Below are 26,529 nucleotides of genomic sequence, written 5' to 3'. Positions count from 1 at the left end.
AGTCGGTCAAACGGTTGGATTACGTACCCGGCAGAGGATGAGTGTCGGCGAACCGTCGATCGCCGCCGATAAAGCCGATTCGAAATTGCGATAAGAGCTCGAAGTAGCGGTAGATCGTAGCCGAGCTTTTCTACCATGTTGATCGGTTTCCCGGATCGCGTGCGCTCGCGCGCGTCAGCCACCATACTCCTGACACGTCTAACGAATGCACCATTAGCCGGGATCATTGATAAGTTCAACGTCGACTGATATACTGTAATCCCCAGACAAATTTATGCCTTCGTAACTGTATAGCTTCGTGCGGTTCGTTGGCCAATGAGACACGGTTAAAACACGAGCCGAACGAGTTCTTCTGTCACGGTTCGGACTTTGCCGGGGTTAGGATGATACCTCTCGATGGGTGCGTTTTACAGTTTCGAAAAAATCAGTGAGGTTAAGTACGCGGTGAAAGTTTGATCGTAGTGGTGATAGGGAATAGAATGTTAGGCGATAGTGGATTAGGTTTAGAATAGTTTTGATGTAATATGAGTGAGGGGAATTGATAGGAAATGCTTTGAAGGGGACCTTTTCTATGGAGCTTCTTGGATTTTAGTCCCTTCACAACGTAATTCAATTTAGATTGAACGATTTTAAAGATAAGAAGATCACGCTTTATCATTCTGCAATATATAATTTTGGATAATATCCTTCATATTCTTTATGGATTAGAGAACATAGTGATCGAAAGAATCTTGACAGAGAAATGAAACGAAGTAAATTCATATTGGTTTGAAGGAATCTATTGGATATTTCATGGAATATTTCGAGCGAATAGCATTTATTCTAACAACGTAGTGAACTATACCTACAGTGAATACGAGATTTTTCATTCAGAATAATGTGAAGAAGACTATCAGACACTTTACGAGTTACCTTAACTGAATAAAATTTACCCTACTATGTAACCAAGTACTTACATATATCTACTGTGAATATAACATTGCTCAATTAAAATAGCTCAAGATCTTATATAACGCCTGATTTATTGAACTTCTATTGACCTCTTATTATTTCGCACAAACTTCTCTTATATCTGAATTTAATCAAACTTTACAGATTTTCAAAAGTAATACCTTTCAGTGAAAAAGAAAAATTTTTTCTTTAAAGAAGGTTCTCCTCTATTTCCTTATCTTTTAAATACAAATTCTCAAAATTCGGAACACTACTATGGATTTCCGAGAAAATGTTTGATCGAATTCGTTTATATAAACTTAAAAGTCATAAGCAGTGGGAAGAATTAAATGCTCTCTTGTTATATAAAACAACCGGATTAGATGAATCTGTTACCTTCTCGACAGGTTCACATAAACGCAGTTCTACTATAGGCTCAAATAAATGAGTCTACCGTATTTCGGTTATTCCAGAATCGTTCATTATTAGACTAAAATCGACATCGACCCTAGCTCGCGCGTGGACACTGATACAGCCATTAAGCCCGGCGTCTGTCCGTAATGCGACCGCTAAGTGATGTACTACAACGGAGCTCGTACACCGGAATCCATTCGCGCGCGCGTTTCGATGGATGTAAAGTAGCTGCATCCGTCTATACATATACGCATCGCCTGCTGAATGGACGAACGAGCAATAGCGTTAAATAGTACGAGCTCGAACAGAGACGAGACATCAGTTCCAGCTAGAGTCACGGATAGTCATCGAGTCCGGTCAGGCGTTCGCTGAGTCGCGCGAGCAATTCCATCACGTGTGAACGAATTGACCAGCTGGTCAATATAAATAAATAATGCCTATTGGTATGCGGGACGCGAGCAAACCGCTTACGTGATCGATCGTCGAACGCGGGCGTCGTTCCTCTACGTGTAGGCGGTAATCGGCCGTAATCGTCTACCAGGGCCATGGGAATCGCGAGCACCTGCTAGAATTGCTCCTTCTCCGTTCTCTTTCTCTCGTGTCTTTCTTCTTTCTTTTCGTTCTTTTTTTGTCTTTCATTTTTTCTTTCCTCCCTTCTCCTTCGGTCCCTGGGCTTTCGAGATCGTCGTGGGGAATTGCGTTAACCTGTATCGGACGAGTGACTCCATCGAGCGATAAACCTGAGAGTGCTGCAGTCATCCTATATAGTATGTTTCATATTTTTCTTTAAATCTCATATTTTTAACAAACCTTGCAATTATTTTCTAAATTATGTCTTTCTTCAATGCGCAGAACTTTGAAATTACGAAACAAATATCAGCTTTACAAACCTTTCCTAAATATGTAAAATATCTTTCATATTGAATAAACTAAAAAACTTTCAATCCGTACTTTGCACATTTAACCAATATTCTCAACATAAAGTTAAATATAATTTCACATATTGTTGTATTTTAGCAGGTTGAAAGGAATGCTTCGTACGGTTAATCTGAATCGTTCTGTATTTTGCATTTCACTCTTATACGTCTGAATCGCTTGGCGGTCGAGATAAGAAAGAATAATAGCTGTAACGTCGACCTCTCGCGATTATGGCACAATACGTAACAATGATACGCTCGTGGTAACAACAGGTGTCGCAATTACACCGATTTTATGTGTCTTCTAACACACATAAATGCAAAGTAAAAATTACAATTAGAAAGCGAAACGAAGCATTTTTCATTTTTTTTTTTTCCTATTACAACTTGTTTATTTTCTATCTTTTTGCTCGGCCGTTCTGCGTATATCATAGTACGCAAATTGCCGCAACCGGTCCTCGAAAATTCCGCATCCGCTCGTCGCGTGCGGTCATCCTTCCTCATCAGACGTCAAAGGGAGCGCAGATTCTTCACTTCCGTTGCGGGCGAACACGCGTCACCTTCCTAGAAACGCGTTAAACGCGTTCACGGATTTAGAACAGACATAATCACTGGTAAAACAATTCCTAAGCGAATTCGTTGAAACTTTGGAATCCATTGAAGAAACGAAACACGTGTTCCCCAAATTGCTACATTCCGATGGAATGTGTCAATGTCTGTTCGTCGATCGAATTCGACGACGTTCGTAGTGGTGTCAATGTAACGACGATTAATTACATGAAAGTCAAGTATCGGACTCGACTGGATAACGCATTCTTTACCATTCAGTTCTTTTTTTAAAAGCGTTTCCTCTATCTTTCACTAATACGGAATTATACTAACACCAAATGATTTATTTATAACGATTGTTAGTTTCCGAGTTCCATATTAAATTAAAAAATTGTAATCAAGTGGCACTTTTAATACGTGCCCATAAATACATATGTTATACGAAATATTATATGAAAAGAAGAACCTCGATAGAAAATTGTTTTATCCACCAAGTATTGCAGAAAACATTATACTTTGGATATTTCATATATTTTTTACATTGGCATAAAGATCTACAGTCTATTAGTAAATGTACGTAATCGTGTTTCTGTGACATTAAAGACAAACATTAATATTATCAAAAATACAAAATCTGGTAGTAGTCATTTTGACTTGTTTCCTACTTATAGTCTTAATACAATCAAACTCACGTTAAAGCGACATTATCACGTTGACAAGTGTGAAGAAATGTTTTCGGTGCCAAAGGATCTTTTGTAACATTTTACGAAACTTTCTTTGTCGATACACTCGAGAAAGTGCATTGTGAAGAGCAAAGGTAAAAACTCGTTGCTTTGAAGTAAGAGAAAATATTTACATCACGTACGGTTCCTTTTAACGAAGAATCAGAAGTACGTTTTTATGCTGTTCACAGAGATGCAAATGTTTCGAAAAGGAAATTACGCCCGCCTAAGGGCGATGTAAATTCTTAAAGAAAAAGAAAATGCGCGAATTCGGATAAAAATAAAAAGAATAAATAATTTAACACACGTGAAAAATGTAAACCTCGATCATCGCAGTATCTGTTTTTGTTTCAGCATCTTCACTTTATTGATAACAACCACTACTGATAGTTGGGCTACGAATTTTTATGCAAGTTTATGTTCTCATAGATACAATTGAATGAATGAGACCCAGAAAAAGATTTGTTTTACCTATTAAATATTACAAAGAGTACTACCCTTTGCAAATTTTATATTTTTTTGCATATGATATGAATTTTATGTGTTCACATATATTTTACCTTCAACTTTCCCTAAATTGCATAAAAATCCATAGTCTACCTATAGAACACCCTCATTGTAATATTATTTGCTCCAACGTGCCCTACTGTATATACACTTAATACTCTATTTCCAGCGCCAAATAACATCAAAACCAGAACCCCAACAAAAGTATATTTACCATATTTTCCTTTATGGTATGCATCCCTATGTTCTGCATCCCTCTGTTCCATTATAAACTGACGAAATTTCATGTCAGCGGTTGCGAATGTTTCTTCACGTGCCATGCTTTCCTCGCGAAAAGAAAGGAAAAAGAAAGGGGGAAAAAAGCCACCCTTGGTGTACGTTCCCATTCGTCGGTCAGGGTAATAGAATCGCCTTTGCCGGCGCGCGTATCTCTTCGAGATAGACGCTGGCGCTGGAATTCTTGCCGTCTCTTTCAAAGCTTTCGTCCTCCGGTGGACAATTACTTGTGAACCCGAGGGCCGGCCACAGCCGGCCACTGCAGAGACAGGGATTCCCCAGAGTCCCCGCGATCGTAGGCTTGATTCACTGGGGCATTGTCTCCGACGACGATACGCATACAATGGTTCAAAGCGATCTGAATCTAATCTATGACTTATGGCCGCGGCGCTCGCCTCCTGAATGAACAATGTGCCGCGGCGCGCGCCTTTTTCCTCCTTTTTCTTCCTCCACTTCGATCCTGGGCCCTTGGTCCCCTGTTACACCGACCACAAGCGCAGGGATACCAACGTCAGCTAGTCAGGCAGACGTCGTTCTTCCGGTCATGCGTAAGCGATCCAAGCGGAACTTCGTTAAACGACTTCCAACTTCCACCGAGGGGACCAGACTCCTTCCTTTCTTTTTTTTTCTGTTCCTTTCTGTTAGACAGATATGAATCCCATCGTGGATTCGCGTTTATTAATATGATGTACGAACAGAGTGGCGGAAAATCTTCCTCTGTTACATGAAGTGTCAGATATGGCATCGCAGTGTTAGATAAAGGTTTGATCATTCGTTGAGGCAGTGCTTTATTTGATTCTTTCAGTTTTTATTTGCGCTGCTGAGCTTCTATCGTTGAAAGAAAGAGGGATTTTTTTGTTAAGTCATGGGAATCTTTCTTGCGTTTTTGATTCATGGTGAAGTATCTATTATAATGGGATATATTTACCGTATATTTATTATATTAAATATACCTTTCGTACTTTAGGAACGTAATATATGTAAGTTATCTTAAGCACGTGTCTCAATAATACGAATTATGTTTGTCAGAAAAGGAATCTTATCTCTACATTTGACGAAAAATCATTCAGAATCGCAGGATATGATACATCGGCGCAAATGTAAATGTAACATTGCTATGAATAATAACAAACTGATTGTTACAATCAGTTTGTTAGTTCCAGTGTTTAAGAAAGCAGTCGCCGTATGGACGTATTCACGTGTCAGCCGGTGCGTGAACCGGCGCGGTGTTCCGAGCGGAAGACCAGTTTCCCGTTGACGAGACCCGTAGCCAGCTTCCGTCGCTCGGAACTTAGGTAAAGCACCGCGCGAACGAAGAAGTCAACGGCACGACAATATGCATTTAGTTGGTCGCCAGTGGTATTACCTAACGCACGCCTTAAGATTATATCTCCTTTACGCAGACACACAGAGAAGAAAGAGAAGAGGACGCGACTGGATGACTTCCTACATAGATAAGAATCACCATGGACGAGTATCCTCTTTAAACGTCGAGGTCGCCGCTTCTCTCTCTCTCTTTCTCTCTTTTACTCTTTCTCTGCTCTCCTCTAGTATATCCGCCATTACGTTATTCCGTGAATTCATACGGACGTGTATCGATGTCCTGCTCGTCTTTCGCGGGACGGTGTACCTGTTGTCCTGTCGACATGCCTGCGATCCGCTCGTCAATCGCTCAGGATACTTCGTGGAGCAGTTGAGTAGGTTGGTTAGCTGATTGGCTGTCTGGTTACTTGGCGTCAATGAATTAGAAGCGATAGAGCTTACTTTATGTGGGTTATTTGTGCTGTTTGATAGTTCATGGGGGGAATGAGAGCAAGATTATTTTATTCGATTAAAACAATTTTATAGTAATTATATTACTATAATTCTACAATTATATATAACAGTAGATTTTATCGTAGTTACACAGAAGAGGACAGGACTTTTAACTTATTGATTTCATTGACCTTGATATATGGTAGAGGAAATCCGTACAGAATCATATGTGCGCTTGGGATTCTGCGCCTATAATTTTTTCACTTATGGAACAAATTGTGTGATCGAAACTGTGTTTATTAATTATTTTCCTAATAAACATAAAATAATAAGAATAAAATTCAAAAGTTGTAAAATATTTAAGATACTAGAATTCAAAGGTATATAAAACATCAAAGTACAATATAATAATACATCATATAATAATATAATAATACAATATAATAATATAATAATACTATATAAGTATTGATACATATAACATATACTTTATAACATTTGGAACATAAGATATATCTCTGTGCAAGTTTCATTCGTTTATCAGTGTCTCTAAAAATATCAATTTTCTATAACAGTCCTATCACCATCTTCCTAACTTTCGATCCAAATCCCATCGAACATCCCCATTTATATACTAAACAAATTTAGCTTAGGATTAGCTTTCTTCCAACCAATATTCCACAGCTAATATTACCCTAAACTCGAATTTTCGTATCATGAAATTGCACCCACGATACCTGGATCAACCCCGACTCCAGTAAACCGATCGAAACTTTCATCCTCCCTAATACCCAATACAGGTTAGACGCGTACATCGTTTATCAACCAACCAGGGAAACGTATACCGGGTTTTGCATACTTTTTACGTATAAATACATCGGCTATCGGAAAATTACCGTGCGTGGTATAAATTCTGCCAAGGGGGATACGATATGAAATTGTTCTCATCCCGCGAGCAGATCAGCAACGGCTACAAGCAGTGAAAATGAGGGAAAACTTGAGAGTTGGAGGGATGGAAGAGATAAAGCGAAATAATGGTAAAAAAAGACTGGTAATACTGCGAATTGCAAAATATAATAAGCCTGAGTTACGACCACGACCACGACTGTGTGGTCCTGCGGTGCTCGTGGCAGCTAGTTAACTTTATGTCTTATCACACGGCGCATGTCTTGTAGAAACTAAGAAAAGATTCGCTATAATGTAAGTAGGTAATATTTTGTTCACTCTTTTACGACTAATTGTGTAATACGCGATACGTTTGATATCGATGATTGTATGTAATAGAAATTAGTTGGACGAGATTTTTAATTGAGAAAGTATCTTGAACTGAAATAATTAACTCTTTCATGCTGAATGTTGCATATACGCAAAATTATACTTCAGTAAATCATTAATTGAGTAAATGACGGATGTATTATATTTCTTTTAATGTATCTTCGTATCTATTTCTAACATACTGCAATTCATTAGTACAAAGATTCTTAATTATTTCAGTTACGATGGCTACAAAAAGAAATCTTCACGTTATTGCATCTATTATAGAATTTGTATGTCAATTAACTAGATCTAAGCATATTTCGCATCCTTTAATACTACAATATTTTCATAGAAAGAAAGCTAGAAAAGTTTAATACTATGAAAATGTGCGATATATATTTTACATATATATATATATCCAAATATTTTTTGTGGTCATTGAAGAGCTAAGTCACTAAATTTCTATTCTGGCCCAGTGTGGCGACGTTTCTCTAGACATTTCGACCACCCCGTAGATCGAACGGCTCGTCTCCGCGAACGGACATGTTCCCCGAAAGAGCGGAGCTTTCAGCACGAATCGACGCGACGAGGGGAATGCGATTACCGCATTCGCGCAGTACGTCTTCTGCATTTCGTAACCCAGACGAGGCTGGAGCGCCTCCGACGAATACAGAAAACGCATCCGAGTGACCGGAGGGTTAGGAACCTCGTCCGGGAATCGGCGTGCGTCGCGATGCCTGTCCGCGTCGCCGACTCTTACGCAACACTTCGGAAACGGAACGCGTGGGATTCGACCGCGAACGAACTGAGAGAGACAGACATCGCCGTGTGTTAAAACGACTGTCTGACTGCGAAAAAGTGGACGAACCTTGGCCTGGCGCTTAACTATTCCAGTTACTGTATTTATTTTTTTCAGGTAGATAGAAGTACAGTAGAGTTACGTTTATCTGAATTGAGAGACAAGCAGGTTCGTATGATCGAATTGATCATACGATAGAAGTCCACTTAATTCTTTCGTTTACTAACGACTTTTTAAACATAATTTTGCCATTAATCCAGTTAATAGAAATTCACGTTCATACAAGTTCTAAATTCTAGATTCTATTTAATTATTATTAATTGTCAACTTATTTTATACGGAGACACTCGTATAAAGACACAGTACAGGGCAATGAATTTAGACAATCGATGCGATGTATTAAAATGAGATTAATCGAATACTTTTTAGAGAATAGAATATAAAAAGATCTGTATTGTACAATTTAACCATAAAGAAAAATATGAATAATAAAAGTATGGGAAAAAGTCAGTCAGATTAGCCTAATTGGTGTGATACACGGTAGTTGTTCAGAACTCAACTAGAATTCAAGTGATTAGACACTAAGTATTTCGTTCTTTATAAAATATAAACGGGATTTTGTTAGATTAGATTTTGATCTTCTTTGTCTCTGAAAGCTTTACGAGGCGTTTTTTCTCCCTGTTCACACGATTATTTCGTTGAAGCAGTCCGTCGAGCGAAGAATTACGACAAGTTCAAGATCACGGGGTCGTTGCACGTGCTCTTGAGAGCGGAGGTGTAGTCGTGCTTTATCGCGGAGTCAGCTGGCCACGAGCCAGATGCGCTGGGACCAGCGCGAGCCGAACGACTTTCGACCCTCGCGGGTGGCCTCCCCGACGGTAATTGTGTTCCTTTTCTCGAGGAACGGAGTTGGGGAAATTTCGAGGGATGGGACACGAAAGATGAAAGGGTGAGTTTTTGTGGAAACTTCTTTTTATTTAGGGAATGGGAGATGAAGACGTTCTACGAGGAGTCGAGTGCTGAAATGAGTGATAAGTCGCTGCTCAATTTATGCAGAAAGTTTTTGTCTTCCGCGAATATTCATGCAGTGAATTTTGAACATCGATCTTTCAAACAGAGATATTGTGTTTTATTCTTTTATATGATCGTTAGCTTTATTAATTTTATAATATATCTTCATCGTATAAATTGATTTTTGTAGTATGCAATATCACCTTATTACTTTGAAGCTTTGATAAAATGTCAAAAAAATTAAGAAAATTTTCGCAGTTTTATTTTTCTACTAAAGAAAGGCACGTAATGGAAACGGGACAAATTTATGTTACAATACAATACAAATTATGGAAAGATCCAACTATAACCTAGCCCTAGGAAACATTCACAAGAATTTAGGAATTTTAAATACAATCACAACGAAGAGAAAAGGGGAAGAATGAAGGAAGAGTCGAACGTGCAAACGGAACAAAGGAGAAGAGAGAAGGCTCGTTCTTCACCGTGGAAATGGGTAAAGGGACAGAGAAGGAGGCGCGCAATTTTAATTGCTACCAGGAAACACGACGCGAACAACACATGCGGTCCGTCGTGCGTGTCAGAATCTGGCCGGATCTACGCGCAACTGCTCCGCTTCGGTGGTGTCTTTTCCTCTCCTCCTAGCTCCGCTCGAAAACTGGCCGTACGGCATAGAAGAGATTTTAGATTCACGGGAGGACACCGGGATCCTTTTATGCCAGCGCACGCCGACCATTCTCTTTATGCTCCTGTCGGTCAAGTGCAGGCCTTTCGCGATTACGTGTTCCTATAAACGTAATTCCTGGACAACCGTTTCTGGCCACAGTTCTACTATGTAACTACTTACATATAACAAGAGAGAAATACGTCTGATAATGAGTAAAAATAGAATTTGTTTTGACAGGTTTGCTCGTGGGGATTTAACCCTTTGATTCTTTAAAGGTCGTTTTCACGAGTAAGAAAAAGGGTTGATGATGAATCTGACTTTAATGATCGATTACGATAGGTATTGCCATGTTGTGAAATACTTAACTAGAACCAATAGATTTTCATATGCAATTAATAATAATCAGACTCGGGTTATTTATGTAAATTCATTTTAAATTGGATATATTAATAAACCTCGATATATTCGGTAGAACCATATTTAACGCTTACTATGTGCTTTCAATGGCACATGCTGTAATATACTAGATTCTTGCTAGACATATATTTGCAATACATATTTTTCAAAGTGTTTCAATATATTCATAACTGTCGTGTCTCATTACAGTGCTCATAAAATTTGAAAACGTCTTACACAACACATACAGTATGAATATTAAAATTTTCTATGGTAGACGTTCGAATACTTTCGTGAATGATAAATATACATAAATGACAAATGAAATGATCATATATACCTGAAGATCAACGTTCAAGACGAAGTTCCACGGGCTGATTCGACGTTCCAGGTGACCAAGAGCACGGCCGGGGGCCCAAGAGCGCAACACCAGGTATCTCGGTATGCAGGTCACCCCATTCGTGAGTCCACAAATCACCGGATGCATTGTCTGATCAGATAACGCGCGAGTTTATGTTATCTCGCGGTGGCTACCGCATAACTCTCGCGGGAGTTATCATGAGCATCCACCTAGGGGGGAACCATAGACGGACATGCCGGCGTTCCTGACGTACAGCCGTGTGCACACACCGCGGTGTGAGCGTGTCTTACGCGTGTGTTGCACCTACCAGCCGCGACAGTCACTTTTGTTGCGCTTCCTCATGAAAAACGGCGTGCACGGAACACGTGCAACTACGTGGACTGATAACTCCGATTAGCGGCCCTTGGATCTGCACGGTGTGTCGGGAAAACCATTTGACCACGAGGGTTTCCGGCGAAATGGCACGATCCTTGATCCTTATCTTCGTTTTACTTGACATCTCACTTCCAATTTTAAAGAACACTCTTTTCTTTGGTATTTTTGTCTACCTTTAAGTATTCTTTCGGTACTCTTTGATACTCTTTCGTACCCTTCAGTAAGGAAGTCTATATGAAATTGTATGCTAGGGTAAAGCTTATATTATACTTATTTCTACAAGTAATTGAACATTTTTAATGATGATCATATTTGGCAGTTACTCTTTGCCATATACAAGCAACTACCAATAGAAATTGATCCCAAAACACGTATATTACGGTAAATTATTAAGTTCCTACTGTTTCAAACATCCTGATCTTACTTTCGACAATACTCAAACGGCATCTATTTGTTGAAAGTTCATCTGTAAGTATTAGAATTATTAAAATCTTTAAACGCTATTACCTAGATTACAGCTATAATGAAAATGAGATTATTGTTGCACGTATATTTGGTATATGAAAATGATACGCTCAGGATACCCATATGCTCCGGTTAGCAAACGAGCGTGAAAATTTTTGTTAAAAGAACTGAAATAGTTGAAGCAACGTCGAACCCAGGAAAGATCAAACAAATATCTCGGTTCGATTGTTCCATGGGGAAGGCACATCTTTAAACATAACCCCGGCGGTGCAAGCTACGTCGTGGGACATATACTGGCGAATGTTAAGAGGTCCCTTTCGAGCGTGTCCCCGAGCCACGGTACCGAGGCCAGGATGTAGTATAACGTACGTCCGTGGTAGGCTGCTGCTGGGAATACAGCGTGGGTACTTACCTTTAGCCGAGAGAGCCGATCGCCTTTCTCAGAATTAGATAAGTCCCTTTATTGGTGATCGGATCACAGCAGCAGCAGCAGCAGCAGGAGCAGTAGGAGCAGGAGCAGCACAGCAAGTTCAAGGTTGGCTGGTTAAAAATAACCAGCCTGGCGGACTCTCGCTCGCCACAGAACTGCTGCTGCCGTTCCCTCCGTTGGATAAACTCGACCGGAAATCTACTGTCCGACGGTGAACCGAGTTTCCAGCTCCCCTACGTGGCTTCCCGACAGAGAGACGGTGATTATTCGAACGAACGAACGTCGCTCGACGATCGTCCTCGTGAAAGTAAGTTGGGATATTTGTATTGCGCAGATGCGATTCGGTGGATGATCGGAGTAGAATTAATGTTGAAAGTAGTACAGATAATCCTTCTACAGGAATTATAACAATCGTAACTCAAATTGAAAATGTTACTGTATAAGAATTAGTATCTTAATTTAAATGATTTTGATCGAGAATAACCGAAGTAACTTAAATATGAACGTATTATATGTATTGCGTAAATTTGTATGGATTTTAATTCCCTAAAAATGTATAAACATTTGGAGTGTAGTTATGATGCACGGTGTATTATCCAAAAATCGTCCAGATAGGAGACAATATGCTTTCGAACAAATGTTCCGATACGTAGCTCGGATGGATATACGAATAAAGAAAATTAAATGATCGATAAGGCTCGTCGATGAACTCTGTAACGGTACGTCCAAGAAGAATTGCTTTTCCTTCATCGGTGGAAAAACTATTCATGGAGTTTTCAGCATACTGGAACGCACATTAGCCCGACGTGTTATGACATAACTGTTTATCTAATTACCGATATTGTAACCTGGTCGATATACGTACACGTCGACGTAAACTTCGGAATAATATGACGATATAATTTTATGAGAAAGACTGTGTGTGCGATATAATGTGTTCAAACGACGCGAATAAAGGATGTATCATTTTTCACGATTAGGAATGCTATTCGCTTGATATGTTAAACATTCCATACGGCCTAACTGTTAACATTACGTTATAGTAAATACACATTTTTATCGTTTTTTATCACTTTGCATATGTTATGTTGTACTCAGAGATCTTTTTCTTCTCTAGGAGAAGATAATCTCGAGAAACGTTATTACACGTGTACGCACTCTATTTTATTATCGAACACGCACGGTTGTTACGTTTATTTCGAGCGCGTTCGTTTAATTTCGAAGTATCTAGTTACTAATTACCGCCGAGACACATGCATGACCCAGCCTAATGGTTCATTACCTCTAACGGCGCTTCTTCGTTTAAAACTAATGCAATTACTGTTCCATAGTTACGTAGCGATGTGTTCTTCGTGTAGCATGTATAGTATCATTATAAAATTGGTATTTCCGTTTGATATTTTTTCATTATCTATATATGAATAAATTTCGAATTTTCCTTAATTATTAGGGGGACTATAAATTATAGATTCCAACAACATTCCAACATCTTTCCCATGTGTTCGTTAATTTCTTGCTGGTTATAGCGCAGACTCGACCAGGTGAATATTAATAATCGAGAAAATTGCAGAATCTATCATATTTTAATCAATGAAAATTGGAGCAATTTTCTTTGAGTTAAAACGAACGTTAAAAATTCTAAAGTTATTCTAATTTTAATCATTTTTAGGATGAGTATGCTTCTTTAACTGCGAATAGATTTATCACAATTTCACTACTACCTCTGGTACTTATATTTGAAGCAATCATTATACATTTATCTTAACAATTTTGAACGTATAATTTAACTCTACGATATCTATTTCATTAGAAATAAATTTAACTCATCTCAGTTCATTAATCAAGTTCAATAATTTCAAATATTATCGAAACATTCTATAATTCTTCTAATCTAATCCAATCTATATTTATCCAACCTATCCTTTATTTTTCGTATTGTTTGTACGTTTCAATTCCTCAAATTTTTCCAACAGCCTGTAAATTACTGATCCCATTATCTCAATAATTCTAAATATCGTCATATTTTTTAGCCCCGACGATAACCTACCTATATTATTATTAATAAATTTATTTCACCTCAATACCCAACTACCAACCCTTGTCTCAATAATTCTCTACACCATCAAACACATTTTACGATCACCACTCCAAGCTACCTATTTTATCGTTACTAAATTTAATCAACCTTGCAATAAGGGATTTAATTTAATCTACCCCAACTTTATGCCCCAACCATTGTCACCAACGTCAACAACAAGCGCCGTAATTTGTTGTTCACGAATAGCCAATAACTTCGCGTCGAAAATGCATATTATACGCGGTAATTGTTCGTAACATGAAAAACGTTATCGACATCCCGTGCCAGGACAATACCCAAGAATAAATTTAATAACACGAGCTGACCGCACGAACATAGCTTACTCTCTGGACTTGAACTGAACGACGCCACGGCGAAGTATTTAATTTCAGCTGCTCTATCTAATCATCTAGCTGGCCAAAATTCAAATGCCCCAACTCATGTTAAAGCAAACAAGAGTTTGGTATACTGTAAAACTCTGCTTATATAAACTTCATTTATACGAGTGAATTTTTACAATACAGATCATTTATCATTCTATACTCCATAAAGTATACAATTAATTTCATAGTAATACGTTGCATCAGTAGCGCATAGTTATTGTCCTGTATACACGGTAAAATAAATAAAGAATTATTAATTCGTTGAGCACTACACGATCACTGTGCTCTCAAATTCATTCCCAAATACTTCAAGCTCGAAACATTATTATTATCAAAAATCACATGTATGTAACGATTATAATCAATAAAGTTGCGTGAACTGTGCTATTTAAATAATTTTTATTGCCAAATAACATAATAATTGAGCATCTTCAAGAATTTAAAAACTTAAAAAAAGACAAAGATCAGATAACGTGTAAAAAATGATAAAAATCGCAACTTTTCTCCGGTCGAGCACTCGTTCTCAAACTGTCCGGCGCTCAGCGAAGCTTTGTAACGAGGCCGAGCGTGTTCGATCGGCTTTCAATGCTCGAGTTCGCGTGCTTTATAGACCTAAATATCGCGAAGTGGGTAAAGAGCACGCGAGCAAACGATCCCAATGACGCGGGGCCATCGGGGTCGAATCGAGCCGGGAAAAGGCCGAGCAATTACTCGGAAGCGCGCACTAATCGCTGCGCGAGATTCTTCGATCTCATAAATGGTGAAGAATGATAATGAAGGCTTTGCCTGTTCGAAGTATTGCCATGCTTATGGATACGTAATGCTCGTACAAGAGCAAGAGGAATTTTAGTTGAGATCAAGTTTCTTAACTCTTTGTACCCTACTGGCGCCTTTATACAGGGTGGTTGGTAACTGGTGGTACAAGCGGAAAGGGGGTGATTCTACGCGAAAAAGGAAGTTGAAAATATAGAATAAAAATTAAAAAAAAAATTTTTTTTTGTTTTTAAATTTTTCCATCGAGACAACGATCTACAGTGAGATCCGTTATAACGTACCGCACGTGTACCGAGCGAAAATTCAAAGTCGATTTTCTCTGAAACAAAGCCTCAAACGAAAAATTTTTATTCTATATTTTCGGCTTCTTTTTTCGCGTAAAATCACCCCCTTTCTGCTTGTACCACCAGTTACCAACCACCCTGTATATAGGGATATTAATAATACAAAAATGTTTTCTTGTATTGTTTTTAATAATAAAGAAAGGACAAAGCGATAACCAACTTAGGTAGAAGTAAATGTTGCATCAATATATAAATACAATGTGATATAATGTGAAGTGCATAAATACTGCATAATCCTAGAACACCATCAAAATTCATTTCAAGAATTGAATTCAAAATTCTTGAAAATCAATTCGAAATTCTTGAAATGAATTTTGGTGGTTATAAGAAATGGGATCAGAAGAGTAAATAATACACCTTACACGTGAATATGTAACAGCGATTCCGTCAACTTCACGTTTTATTGAATAACCAAAGTGGTAACACTATAGTACTGACATTCTTCATAAGTGTAATAAATGATTAGCCTAAAAATTCTACCGCTGCATCGTAGTGATTATCATCATCATCGTCGTCGTCGTCGTTCTTATCGTCGCCATAATCATTGTTATCGTCGACAATTATTCGTCACATTATTCAAAAAGAAAAAAGAAAATCCTCTTTCCGAGTCAAAATATAAACGTATCATTTAACACCGTTCTCTTAGATATTTAATTACTATACGCATATAATTGGTATTGCGACAATCTTGAATTAAAATCGATGGCCAGTGGTGTGTAATCGGTATATTTGTGTTCGCGTGTATTCGTATTTTATATATAACGTATATTTTATATGCATTCATAGGTACACTTATGGTGTAAATCGTCCCGGGATGGGATAGAGACCACAGCTTTCGGCACGCATATAAAACGTGCTATAAAAATCGCGACGTCAACAAGTTGCACAGATCGATCGTATTCGTAGACACCATATTTAAATCTATTTCCACTTGTCTCTAATCATCGTCTATCTCTCGACTCTTCCTTCTTCTTTTTTCTTCTTTAAATCTCACCAAATTTTTACAACCAGCCAGTAAAATCAATCAAGGCAGAAAAAAAAAGGAAACAGAAGATCTCGATCCTCCGCAAGCTGATACAAAAAAAATGTCATTCTCGCCAAGGAAGCCTGATGTGGTGGCTGAATGGAATGTAAAATTTCGGTTTTAACAAGAAACACAGTTACTTTATTGCGAATGTTATTCGATAACCGCTCGTAATTAACCCTACTGCGATCCTTCAGGCTTTTCGAAAAAAATCATTAATATACGATTCAAACGAGAAATCAAAAACGATTGCTCTATAATTTCCTCAAATTTAAGAAATTTTCTTGGTGATAAAAGTTACGATCCGATCGAAAATGACCCACGGAGCACAGTAAGATTAAAGGACGCCTTTAACTGCAGAAGAGATTTAGTAGAAAAATAGACGCTTTAAGACGTTCTTGAGCTTGGCGTCGGCGCATCTCGACAAGCAAAGGAACTGACGGCAAGTTGCGGAGGTTCGACACGCTGCGTTCCTCGATATTTGCCAAAGGAAAAGTCGCGACAAATTTTCTGAATTTATGTGACGCACGATTCAACGAGCATTGAGCTCGTCTGGAGCGATGCGATGTCTACGCGATTTTACATCAGTGACGCTGTGGGATTCGGCAGCTTTACATTTGTAAGAATACAACAATCGATATACGATGCGAAGAAAAGAAAACGCGCGTTTCAATCTATCCATCAAGAAGATCTGTCAACTGAAACGAGCATTTTTTTTTCGTATTTTTCTTTTTCTTTTCTTTTCTTTTTTGTAACTTCATCTTCGTCAATATGTCGAAGAAACGATTTGAAATTTTTTAGATAAAATCTCTTATAATTTCTGCAGTATATGTAGATATTCGACTATCCAGTTGGTCGAATCGAATTCGTCGATCACAACACCGAGGACTCGCGCGGATCGACCGGAAACGTGTTACCAGTTTGCCACCTGTTATTGCACTATTCGGCTATTGCGGAGGAATCAACGTGATATAATGATTACAATCGATGGTAGGACTTTTTGACTCTGTTTCGAGTCTGACTGTTTTGATTCTGTTTATCGCCATTAACGCTAGAAAGACCAATAGAGTCGGTTTCACTAATGAACAGAATTGTGTCAGGTATTATTGCCACTGACAAGTATAACTATTCGTAAATTTTGTGCTTTTGTTGTTTTGTTTGGGTCACTGAAGGTGTTTTAACTCGTAATAGTACTGCGGTTTTAGTTTATTTTTTAGCTGGTTTCCAACTTTTTTGCCAAAACAATAAAATATGATAAAAGGATTGTAATTCGTAATAAAATACGGAGCAGAATAGTTTACTTGTAACTTTGTCGCTTTACATCAATAGAGATAGATATTGAGAAAATGTTCATATTGCACAGTAACTGGAGATAAGAGCTAGAATAATAAAAGTTTAGAAATACGTGTTTTATCTAAGACAATAACAAATTATTTCAACTGTGGTGGTATTTCTAGTGTCAAAGGATAATTGTGTTAACAGTTTTTAAAGAAGCTTCGAAAATGGTGCAGCACCGAGCTGATCGTCCCTACCATTTAATGCATACGTTCTACATGATGAAAAGAGGAAAAGAGTAACATTAATATCGACGATGTGTACAACTATCTTAAAAAGAAAAAATAAAAGTGAACCAGTCGAAAAGATACGATCAAGAGGAGTTCCAGTCGATTACGAATGCTCTTATTTCCTCTTCGTGTCTCTTGATCGCTTTCTCTTTCACTCGTTTCCTTGCACTCGCTCTCTTCTTGCAGAATTAATCGCTACGGATCGTTAAGTAACTAAAGTTTTCGTCGAAAAATAGGACACGTCGCATTCTCATCTCTCACGGTCCCTTGTTTATCGGTTTCATTCATTCTCTCCCTTTCTCTCTCTCTCTCTCACTCTCTCTTTCTCTCTCATCCTCTCTCCTCCATTTTCAAGGATTAATACATATGAATTGTGGCGGCTAAAACGTTAAATACGAACGGATACAATTGTTCTCGATTACTTTGCTGACTCTCAATTATCATCACCATTTTTTGTTTCTTTTCATTTTTATGAAACAGTTTGGAACAATCTTGGAAATAAGGCCATATAGGGCCTGAAAAACTTCCCTATAAATACACATGTAGTTAAAGAAATCTTTGAACAGATTTTTTTTATTTGAAAGTCTGTAAGTTTGAAGGACGATATTTATCTTATAGATTAAAAAATTCATTAAAAAAAATCCATTATCAATTGTTCTACTCGGTAACAATGACCGAGAATCAATAGATCAACGAATAATTTACTAATGAATTCAGCTTAAAAAACGCAAGTTAGGTAGATAACAATTAACGGACGAGTCTCGTCCAAGTAATAAATCGGAATAAAGCTAAACGATAATTTCCCGATTCATCACATCGCGTGCGATCGTCCCACCATGACATGATCATCGAATTCCGTGGAAAAACATCACGATACCAAAATTATTCACGATCGACACGTTCAACCGGTTCGATATCAATCCTTCTATTCGGAATGTTCGTGATCTCGATCGTACCGAATCCTAAAATACATTTTAGACGCGTTTGATTCGAGTCGATTAACCCTTTGTGGTCGATCATTTTCTATGTATGTGTGTATAAATTACTCACGATTCCTCATTTAATGTACACATTTACGATGATTATGGATTCGTTCGAATGGCGAGTGTGTTCTAGAAAAATAAATACAGCGTGTACTGTAGAAAAGTATCGTAGACATTGGTGACCTAGCGATGAAAATTTCTATCACATGAAAAATCGCGACAAATATACAGAGTGCTATTGGAAAAAGAATTAAGAGTTTGTAGACTTATATAGTGTCAGATGGAATAAAAAAAATGTTTCATTAACTTAAGTTCAAAAGCCAATACCTTTAGTGTAAAATGTGATTTTGTATGTATATTTTGCAAGGATAATTAATTTTATACTATTATGATTTGCCTCATCCATAGGAAATAATAATTAATGGAAACTATATCAAATATATAAGTTTTAAGATGCAATGGATAGATATGTATGTTACTTTTCAGTTATTGCATATTAGCAAATACAAAATTACATTTTACTGCAAAAAATATAGACTTTCTAAATTCTATATCGATTAAGAATTGTATACTTATTCTTGATGAATACTATAAGCACTTTAAATTTTTATCCTTATTCCTTGATACACTGTACAATATTTCTTTCTATGTATAGATATATATATATATTTATTTATTATATGTTTCTTTTCTATAAGCTTAATCTCCCGCAAGGGGTTAATCATTGATATGCAATCGAGCAAAAGTCATACGATCGTGTTAGGACATTCAAAACCTCCCGAAATCAACGACTACATGCGATAATAGATTTCTGTTATTTCTCCTAGTCTCTATACTGTTCGAGAGCTCAGAAAGTTCATCGACACAGGCAAGAAGAAAAAGCGCAAGCGCGTATACACGAATCAGTGTTTCCTCTACATTTCCTTCCGTTGCTTTCTGCTTTGTTCACATACGCGTAAATATTCTTTTTCTTTTGTTCGATTTCTATCCGCTCACGTACGGTGGATCACGATGCAACGTTACGATCGATAGTTTCTTCTTTGATCGATGATTTTACAACGCAATAGCAATTTTATGTCTCGCAGAACTGTTAAATATTGATATTAATTTGTTATGCTGACGTACGATTTACGATGTCCCTTTGCAACGCTATACGATCAGTTTAACTATTTCACGTATGATTAATAGTTTCTCTTTCTTTCTTCTTTTTTTTTTACCTTTTTTTAGCTTGGCCTTTTATGTATATATATGTATATACATATATATAAATTGAAAAATAATTCAGATTTATAATATATTTCACCGGTGTTTTAACAATTTACTCGGGCCATTAAATTTCTATAAGATTAATTCATCATTTAAGATGGTAGAAATGAGTAAAGATAGTAAAAAAACATGATGAAGAGTCGTGTGTCACAAAAGAGGCGAAACCTACCAATCAAATCTACCGTGTACATTCTATTAATTTTCTTACAATTTAAATATTAAGATATTTCATTTCCCGTAAGATTATCGGCGTTATAATTTCACAATTACAATCTTTGACTTTGTCAAATTAAATTAATAAGCGGCTCATTGCTCCACATACACGTGATCTTGATGGAATGAAAGGACGCCATTTCCGTCTAAAGAGTAAGACAATGCCAACTTTGATAACAAAATAATTCGAGTTTCACTAATATTATTAATAATACGAATAACTTGATGTAGTTTACGTTTTCAAAAAAATTACATAATATTGCTTCATTAAATGATATTTACTTCGTTGATAAAATAACAACCACTTTGTCGACCAAATTATTAAATCTTGTTTAACAAACAAAGCGCTTCAAGACATATTATTATTATACTACATTTATTCAAATACATTATAAATTAGTTTATAAAATAATGTAATCATTCGCCTGACAAAATAAATAATGGCATTTACTTGATCAACGAATAATATTCCTAAATTAATCAAATACCAAGTCGATTCACGAAATACAAATTTGAAAAAAAATCTTTTATGTTATATTATTTGCTACGCCCTTTAAGTAATTTTCAACGGAAGCTCAAAAAATTTTCTAAACTTGAAGAAACCATGAAAGATTCAAGCTTTTATTTCATGCCAAAGTTCATAAAATATTAAGAACATTTTTGGTACTTAAATCAAAAACAAGATCGGAGCGTAAAAATTTTAACACCGCAGCAGTATTGACGAACAAAATGATGAGCATTTAATCAAAAAAGTAATACCATTTAATCCAACAAAACAAAATCCATTTAATTTACAAATTAACATTCTTGATTCCCCTGACGAAATTTCACGAATTCATTGGCACACGGAAATGGTAGCAAAGTTAGTCGACAAAATGGCATCCGCCAACAGAAGGAACCATCTCTGGCGGCAGTTATAAGCGAAACAAATGGCGTTTCAATTTCGTGTCTGTGGCATTTTGACGCGAGCAAATTGTCTCGATTAAAAAATTCACATGACATTCTCGACAATGACACGCGAGCAGTCGCTGGAAAACGACGAGGATTCGGGACCTCTACGCCGTCACTCTGGAAAACTTTGTTTTAGTGGGAATGCAAATGGGGAGCGTCTATCGTGATTATATCCGGCTTAAAACACGGTCACCTTTTTTGTGTTGTAAAAATCGCACTCGTTCTCGCTGCGCCAACACCGAGCGCGTAAATTGTTCTATAAAAAAAAATTAAAATTCTTCTCGTAATGCCTTACGGACCACAGATATGCTAGATTCAGCTATGATAAAATGAATGGAGAAGCAAGTATAATAGTTTATATGAACAAGATTTTACTTAGTGTCTAATTATTCGAATTCTGTGTAATTGAGCACTAAGCTAAACATCACTCTTCTTTATTTTGACGATTAACGAATATTAGCAAACAAAATATATTAGCAATTAAGTTAGTACGCGGTGGCTTTTTAAAAGCAATATTAACAAAGTAATTAATTGAAAAATATTAATAAGAAAGATAGAGAATATCTCCGGTAAACTGAAATACTTTACGATGAAATCTACGGATACAAGAATCTGAAGACTCGTATTAAATTTATTTTATGTAATTTGCGCTACTCGGTAGTTACTCCTGTTTCTCAGTTGATCATATCTACCTCTCCCCCGCCAATCTAACAAATCTATATATATAAATATATATATATCAAACACATCTTTCTCTGCTCGAGACTACAATGGAAACTACGCCTGGAAAAACTTCGATAAAGTCCATAAGGCGTTACGAGACTCGTAAAAAGGAAAAAGAAGCTAACAACGAGTAAAAATAAAGGCATCGAAATCGTACCATCGTACGAAAAAACCATGAAATCGTTAGAGAAAAAAGTGAAGAAAAGTGAAAAAGTACGATACAAATATCGAAAATTGCATCAAAAAAAAAAAATAAAAAAATAAAAAAAAAGAATAATACACGGCATGCAAGGATAACTTTTTCGTTACGCGTACAACGAGAAAGAAAAAGAGTAGGAAAAGAAACGAAGGGACAGCCGAAAGGGAGAGGAAAAACAGAAAAGAGGAGAAAGAGAGAAAATTAATTCCAGAACGATCCGGTACGAGGGAGGGAGCTTGCTAAAAAGGACAGCATAAGAAAAGAGAATAAAAAGAAAGACAAGCGACACACACGCGAGGCGGGATGTACGCGGATTCCGAACGCATCCTCCAACGACCGCATACGGTGTATACAATATTCAAAAGTGCGTACAAATATACATATATATATGCATATATACGCGTGTATAGACCGTTACAAACATGATAAAAGGTAGAGAAAAATGAAGCCGGCCGCAGAGCGGTCGTCATCGATAAAAATCAACCAAAAAAGATATTCTCGTGTGTAAAAAATATCGACCCCTCTCGTCTCGTCTCGTCTCGTCTCGTTTCGTTTCGTTTCGTTTCGTTTCTCGCTTCATTCATTTTCTTGCTTTATTTTCTCGTACGTTTCTCTCAGATTGAGTAGCATACTTTCCTGTCTCCGTTCTCGGACAAATTACTTTGCCCCGATACGATTCAGCTATCAACGTTCTCGCGCCGCTTTACATCCCCTTTTCTCCTTACATGTAAGAAAATCTTCATAGTAGCTGTTAATCGTATTGAAGAGAACAGAAATCTATATTTCTCTAAATATAACTATTAAATATAATATATTAAAAACAAGTAAAAAAGAAAAAGAAATCAACGATGGAAAGCGTCGCGATCACGCATCGTCGTTTCTATCTAATTATATCTATTTCCCTCTCTCTTATCCCTCTATTTCTGATCCTACTACAAACTACCGTTCTCCCTGTGTTTCTCCTAGTCTCGGTCGCTCCTAAAAACTCGATCTACATCGAGCAATGTCACCATGGAAAATGACCAGTCATATTCTCTCTCTTTCTCTCTTTCTCTCACTAACACACTCACTCACTCACTTACTCTCACTCTCATTCTCACTCTCACTCGCTCGCTCGTTCATTCACTTACTCACTCATACGCACTCTCTCATACACACACACACACATTCTTTGCCGATCTCTTTGACATCTTTGCCGACACGATGAATGCATCACCGCGGGTATAGGCACGACCTCGACAATCAGAACGAACTTACGTGTGGGAACGGAAGATCCGTCGCACGCGCGCGACGGCTGATCGGCCACGATTGAGGGAGCACGATGCGAGATATCCTCTTTTCTTTGATTCCCCTTTTTTCCTCCATGCTCTTTCTTCCACGCTTTCTTTCCTTTTCTTTGTCTTGCTGCTGCTGTTGCTGTTGATGGTTGCTGCTGCTATTTCTGCTGCTGCTGTTGTTCAAGTTTACTCGGCGGGGGTGGTAACGGAAGATTTTTCGTTAGCGGGTATGTTTGGTCGGAAAAGCGTCTCAACCAAGGCCGGCCCATTGCATAAAATCGGGCACCTCTCTTACGGGAACATCCCTTGCTAGCGCCTTCACCCTCAAGTTCCTGTCATCCGTTAATAGGACAACTTCCCTCCTGAGTCGTCGTGGCTGACCTTCTTCTGTTTAAACGAAAATTCCGGGATTGTTTAGCTTTCCGAAGGAGCTGTTGGTTCGATGGTTGGATGGAGAGTGTGACATTCAGGTTGAGATGGTGGGTGTTTTTGTTAGATCATGGAAACGAATTCCTTTTATCCAGAGACACATTTCGTTTGATCTACCCTTCTTAGTTAAAACGTCCTACCTACCATCTCGAAACATCCAAGAAAACTGAAGTTTTATTACTCTTTCTGGCGTCAATTTAGAATATTTATCCATTATTTCGTAACACAATCTATATAATATAAATGTAAAACCACAATCCAAATGTTTTAATATATAGTAGCTCACGAATGTATTTGGATACTTGTAGAGAATTATAAAGAACGAATAGATATTAGATAGGACATTTTAACTAAGGAAGGTAGCGATGTAGTTTCGGTATGTCTTGCACAATCATGCCATGTTCTTGAACGTTTTTCCAATGAAGAAACTTCCGAGATTTAGGAATTCGAAGATAAAACAAAAATTACGTAATAGCAAATTATCAATATTACAAATTGAGACGAATAAGCAACATCCTATCAATTAATAAGTTCTATTCCGATAAAGGCGAACAAAAGTAACGAATAGGTCGATCACGAGACCATATGTACTGTCAACACCGATAACGGTTTATCCGCGAGCGGAACGAGCATTACAATCGGCCAGAGGCGGTATTAATCACCATCAAAGCGTCGGGAAACGCTTGAAACGTGTTCAGAGTACCCTCTGAGAGAAATATGCGCGGTGGCACCGTGTATGTACGTACCTGCATTTACTTGATCTTTGTTACCCGCCTTGCAGAGGCTCAAGCACGTAGCCAGTATTCTGTCATCGTTTCTTGTCAACCCGTCCTGCAACAGAATTACAGATGTTCCGCTTATTATTTTTATAAAATGACACGCGACTCAGCATCGCGGGAATTTAAATTGGCGGCGCTTCTGTACCTTCAAAAGATTCTTCTTGTTAGTTTCAGAATTTTAACCTTTTATAGCGGCACGTGACTTCATGAGTCAGATTGGATTGTTCGAAAAGTTCGGTTGCATCTTCATTACAAATTTGTATTAAATAGTATTAAAGCGTTCGAAAAAATACTGTTCTTAGTTATATACAATAATAAAAAAAAAATTTAAGAGAAACATAAAAAATTCGTTACTGAAACAAATTTCTTCCTTGAATGAGACAACGTTGAGCATCATATATCTAAGAAATTTGGAACTTTAATTGGAATGCTTATTTCTATCTGCCTCATTCACCGAATATGGTATAACGTCATTATTATTTATTATGATCTGTACACTTATTAGTTGCTTTTTTTACTTTATTATTTACTATACTATGTATTATTTGCATTTTCTATATTTGAAGTTTTCCATAAATGAATAAACATCCGCAGTCTCATATTCATCTGCATAAACCAAGCTGATTCGCTCACCTTGTCAACGTCCTCTTCTACCGTAAACGTGCTGGACGTCAGCACAGTTCCTCTAGTGGTCAAGCACCGAATCGCCGGATTTCTGCTTCTCGCGAAAGCCAGAGCTACCTTTGCGCTCTCAGCCACCCTGGCCACGTGTTCTGGATTCAAAGTCGCCCTCGAAGCTGGAGGACAATCTCTGGCGTCCGCACCCCTTGCTAAGCCCTCGAGCTCGTTCAGAACTGCAACAACAATAGAAACGTTTGATTATTGCTACGCAGCGGATGTTTATATAAATTCATATCTTTTATATATATATTTTTTATAAAAGTTTCTGTGTATATTGCTCAATATATGTACAAACATTTTGGTAATTCACTGTATATAAAAATAATAAAACTATATCATCAGAAAAAATTTGTTGGTATCGACATCTGTATAAATAACAATAAAAAAAAATAGCGATTTAAATATTCCATTGAACCTCTCTCGTCCAACAAACAAAATATTTTTGAGTTTTTGTATAGTTAGAGAAATAATAGCATTTGTATAAAGAAACGAAGAAAACAGAGAACAGTTATAAGATTAATTTCCTTGATCTTAAAGCAATATTTTCTTTATTATGTTCAATTGTTTCTATAAGTTTCTCTGTCTTTAGGGGGGAGCATGCAAGATACATAAAATCGAGAAAGGGAGGACGGAATAACAGAGGGATGAATCTATTCGTGGGAAGTGGGAAAAGTTTTTTCATCGACGCTGTTGCCCAGGGAAAACAAGCGTCAACGCAGAATTTCAACGAAGGAACCTTAATAGTGTTTACTCGGACTTCGCTTGCCCAACCCCCGCTGCGTGAAAACGCCCCTAACGAACTTCCTGTCGAGTCATGCGAGGGTAACTTGGCTGTTGAATGACGCGGGTATGTGTGAGACTGCTGAAGAAATAACGATTCATTCTGCTAAATAATAGTTTTGAATGGTTGATTGTATCGCGAAATGAATAAGTAAAGAAGTGAGATAAAATAAATTTTAGGAAGAGGTAGGTAACAACGAATCTACATTCATAATAATATTATACAGAACGTCACTGAATTACAGATGAGAGA

The 26,529-nt window shown here is 37.4% G+C and overlaps 1 protein-coding gene across 2 annotated transcripts in view; it reads right to left on the bottom strand.

The window, feature by feature from the left end:
- Window positions 1-15,775: 15,775 nt before the first annotated feature.
- The window catches only part of LOC117165896 (telomerase-binding protein EST1A), a 149,900-nt gene continuing 139,146 nt past the window's right edge, over window positions 15,776-26,529 (bottom strand). For both annotated transcript variants that reach the window (XM_033349376.2, XM_033349378.2), the window contains exons 25-27: window positions 25,449-25,669; window positions 24,783-24,867; window positions 15,776-23,994 (exon numbers count right to left, since the gene is read on the bottom strand). In XM_033349376.2, coding sequence (XP_033205267.1) covers window positions 23,858-23,994; window positions 24,783-24,867; window positions 25,449-25,669 — 443 coding nt within the window. In that variant the 3' untranslated portion in view covers window positions 15,776-23,857. The remainder of the gene's footprint in view (window positions 23,995-24,782; window positions 24,868-25,448; window positions 25,670-26,529) is intronic.

This window comes from Bombus vancouverensis, chromosome 3 (genome assembly GCF_051014615.1).
Source record: "Bombus vancouverensis nearcticus chromosome 3, iyBomVanc1_principal, whole genome shotgun sequence".
NCBI classification, from domain to species: Eukaryota; Metazoa; Arthropoda; class Insecta; order Hymenoptera; family Apidae; genus Bombus; species Bombus vancouverensis.
The sequence above is the reverse complement of the archived record's forward strand: the minus strand, read 5'-3'. Positions and strand labels throughout refer to the sequence as shown.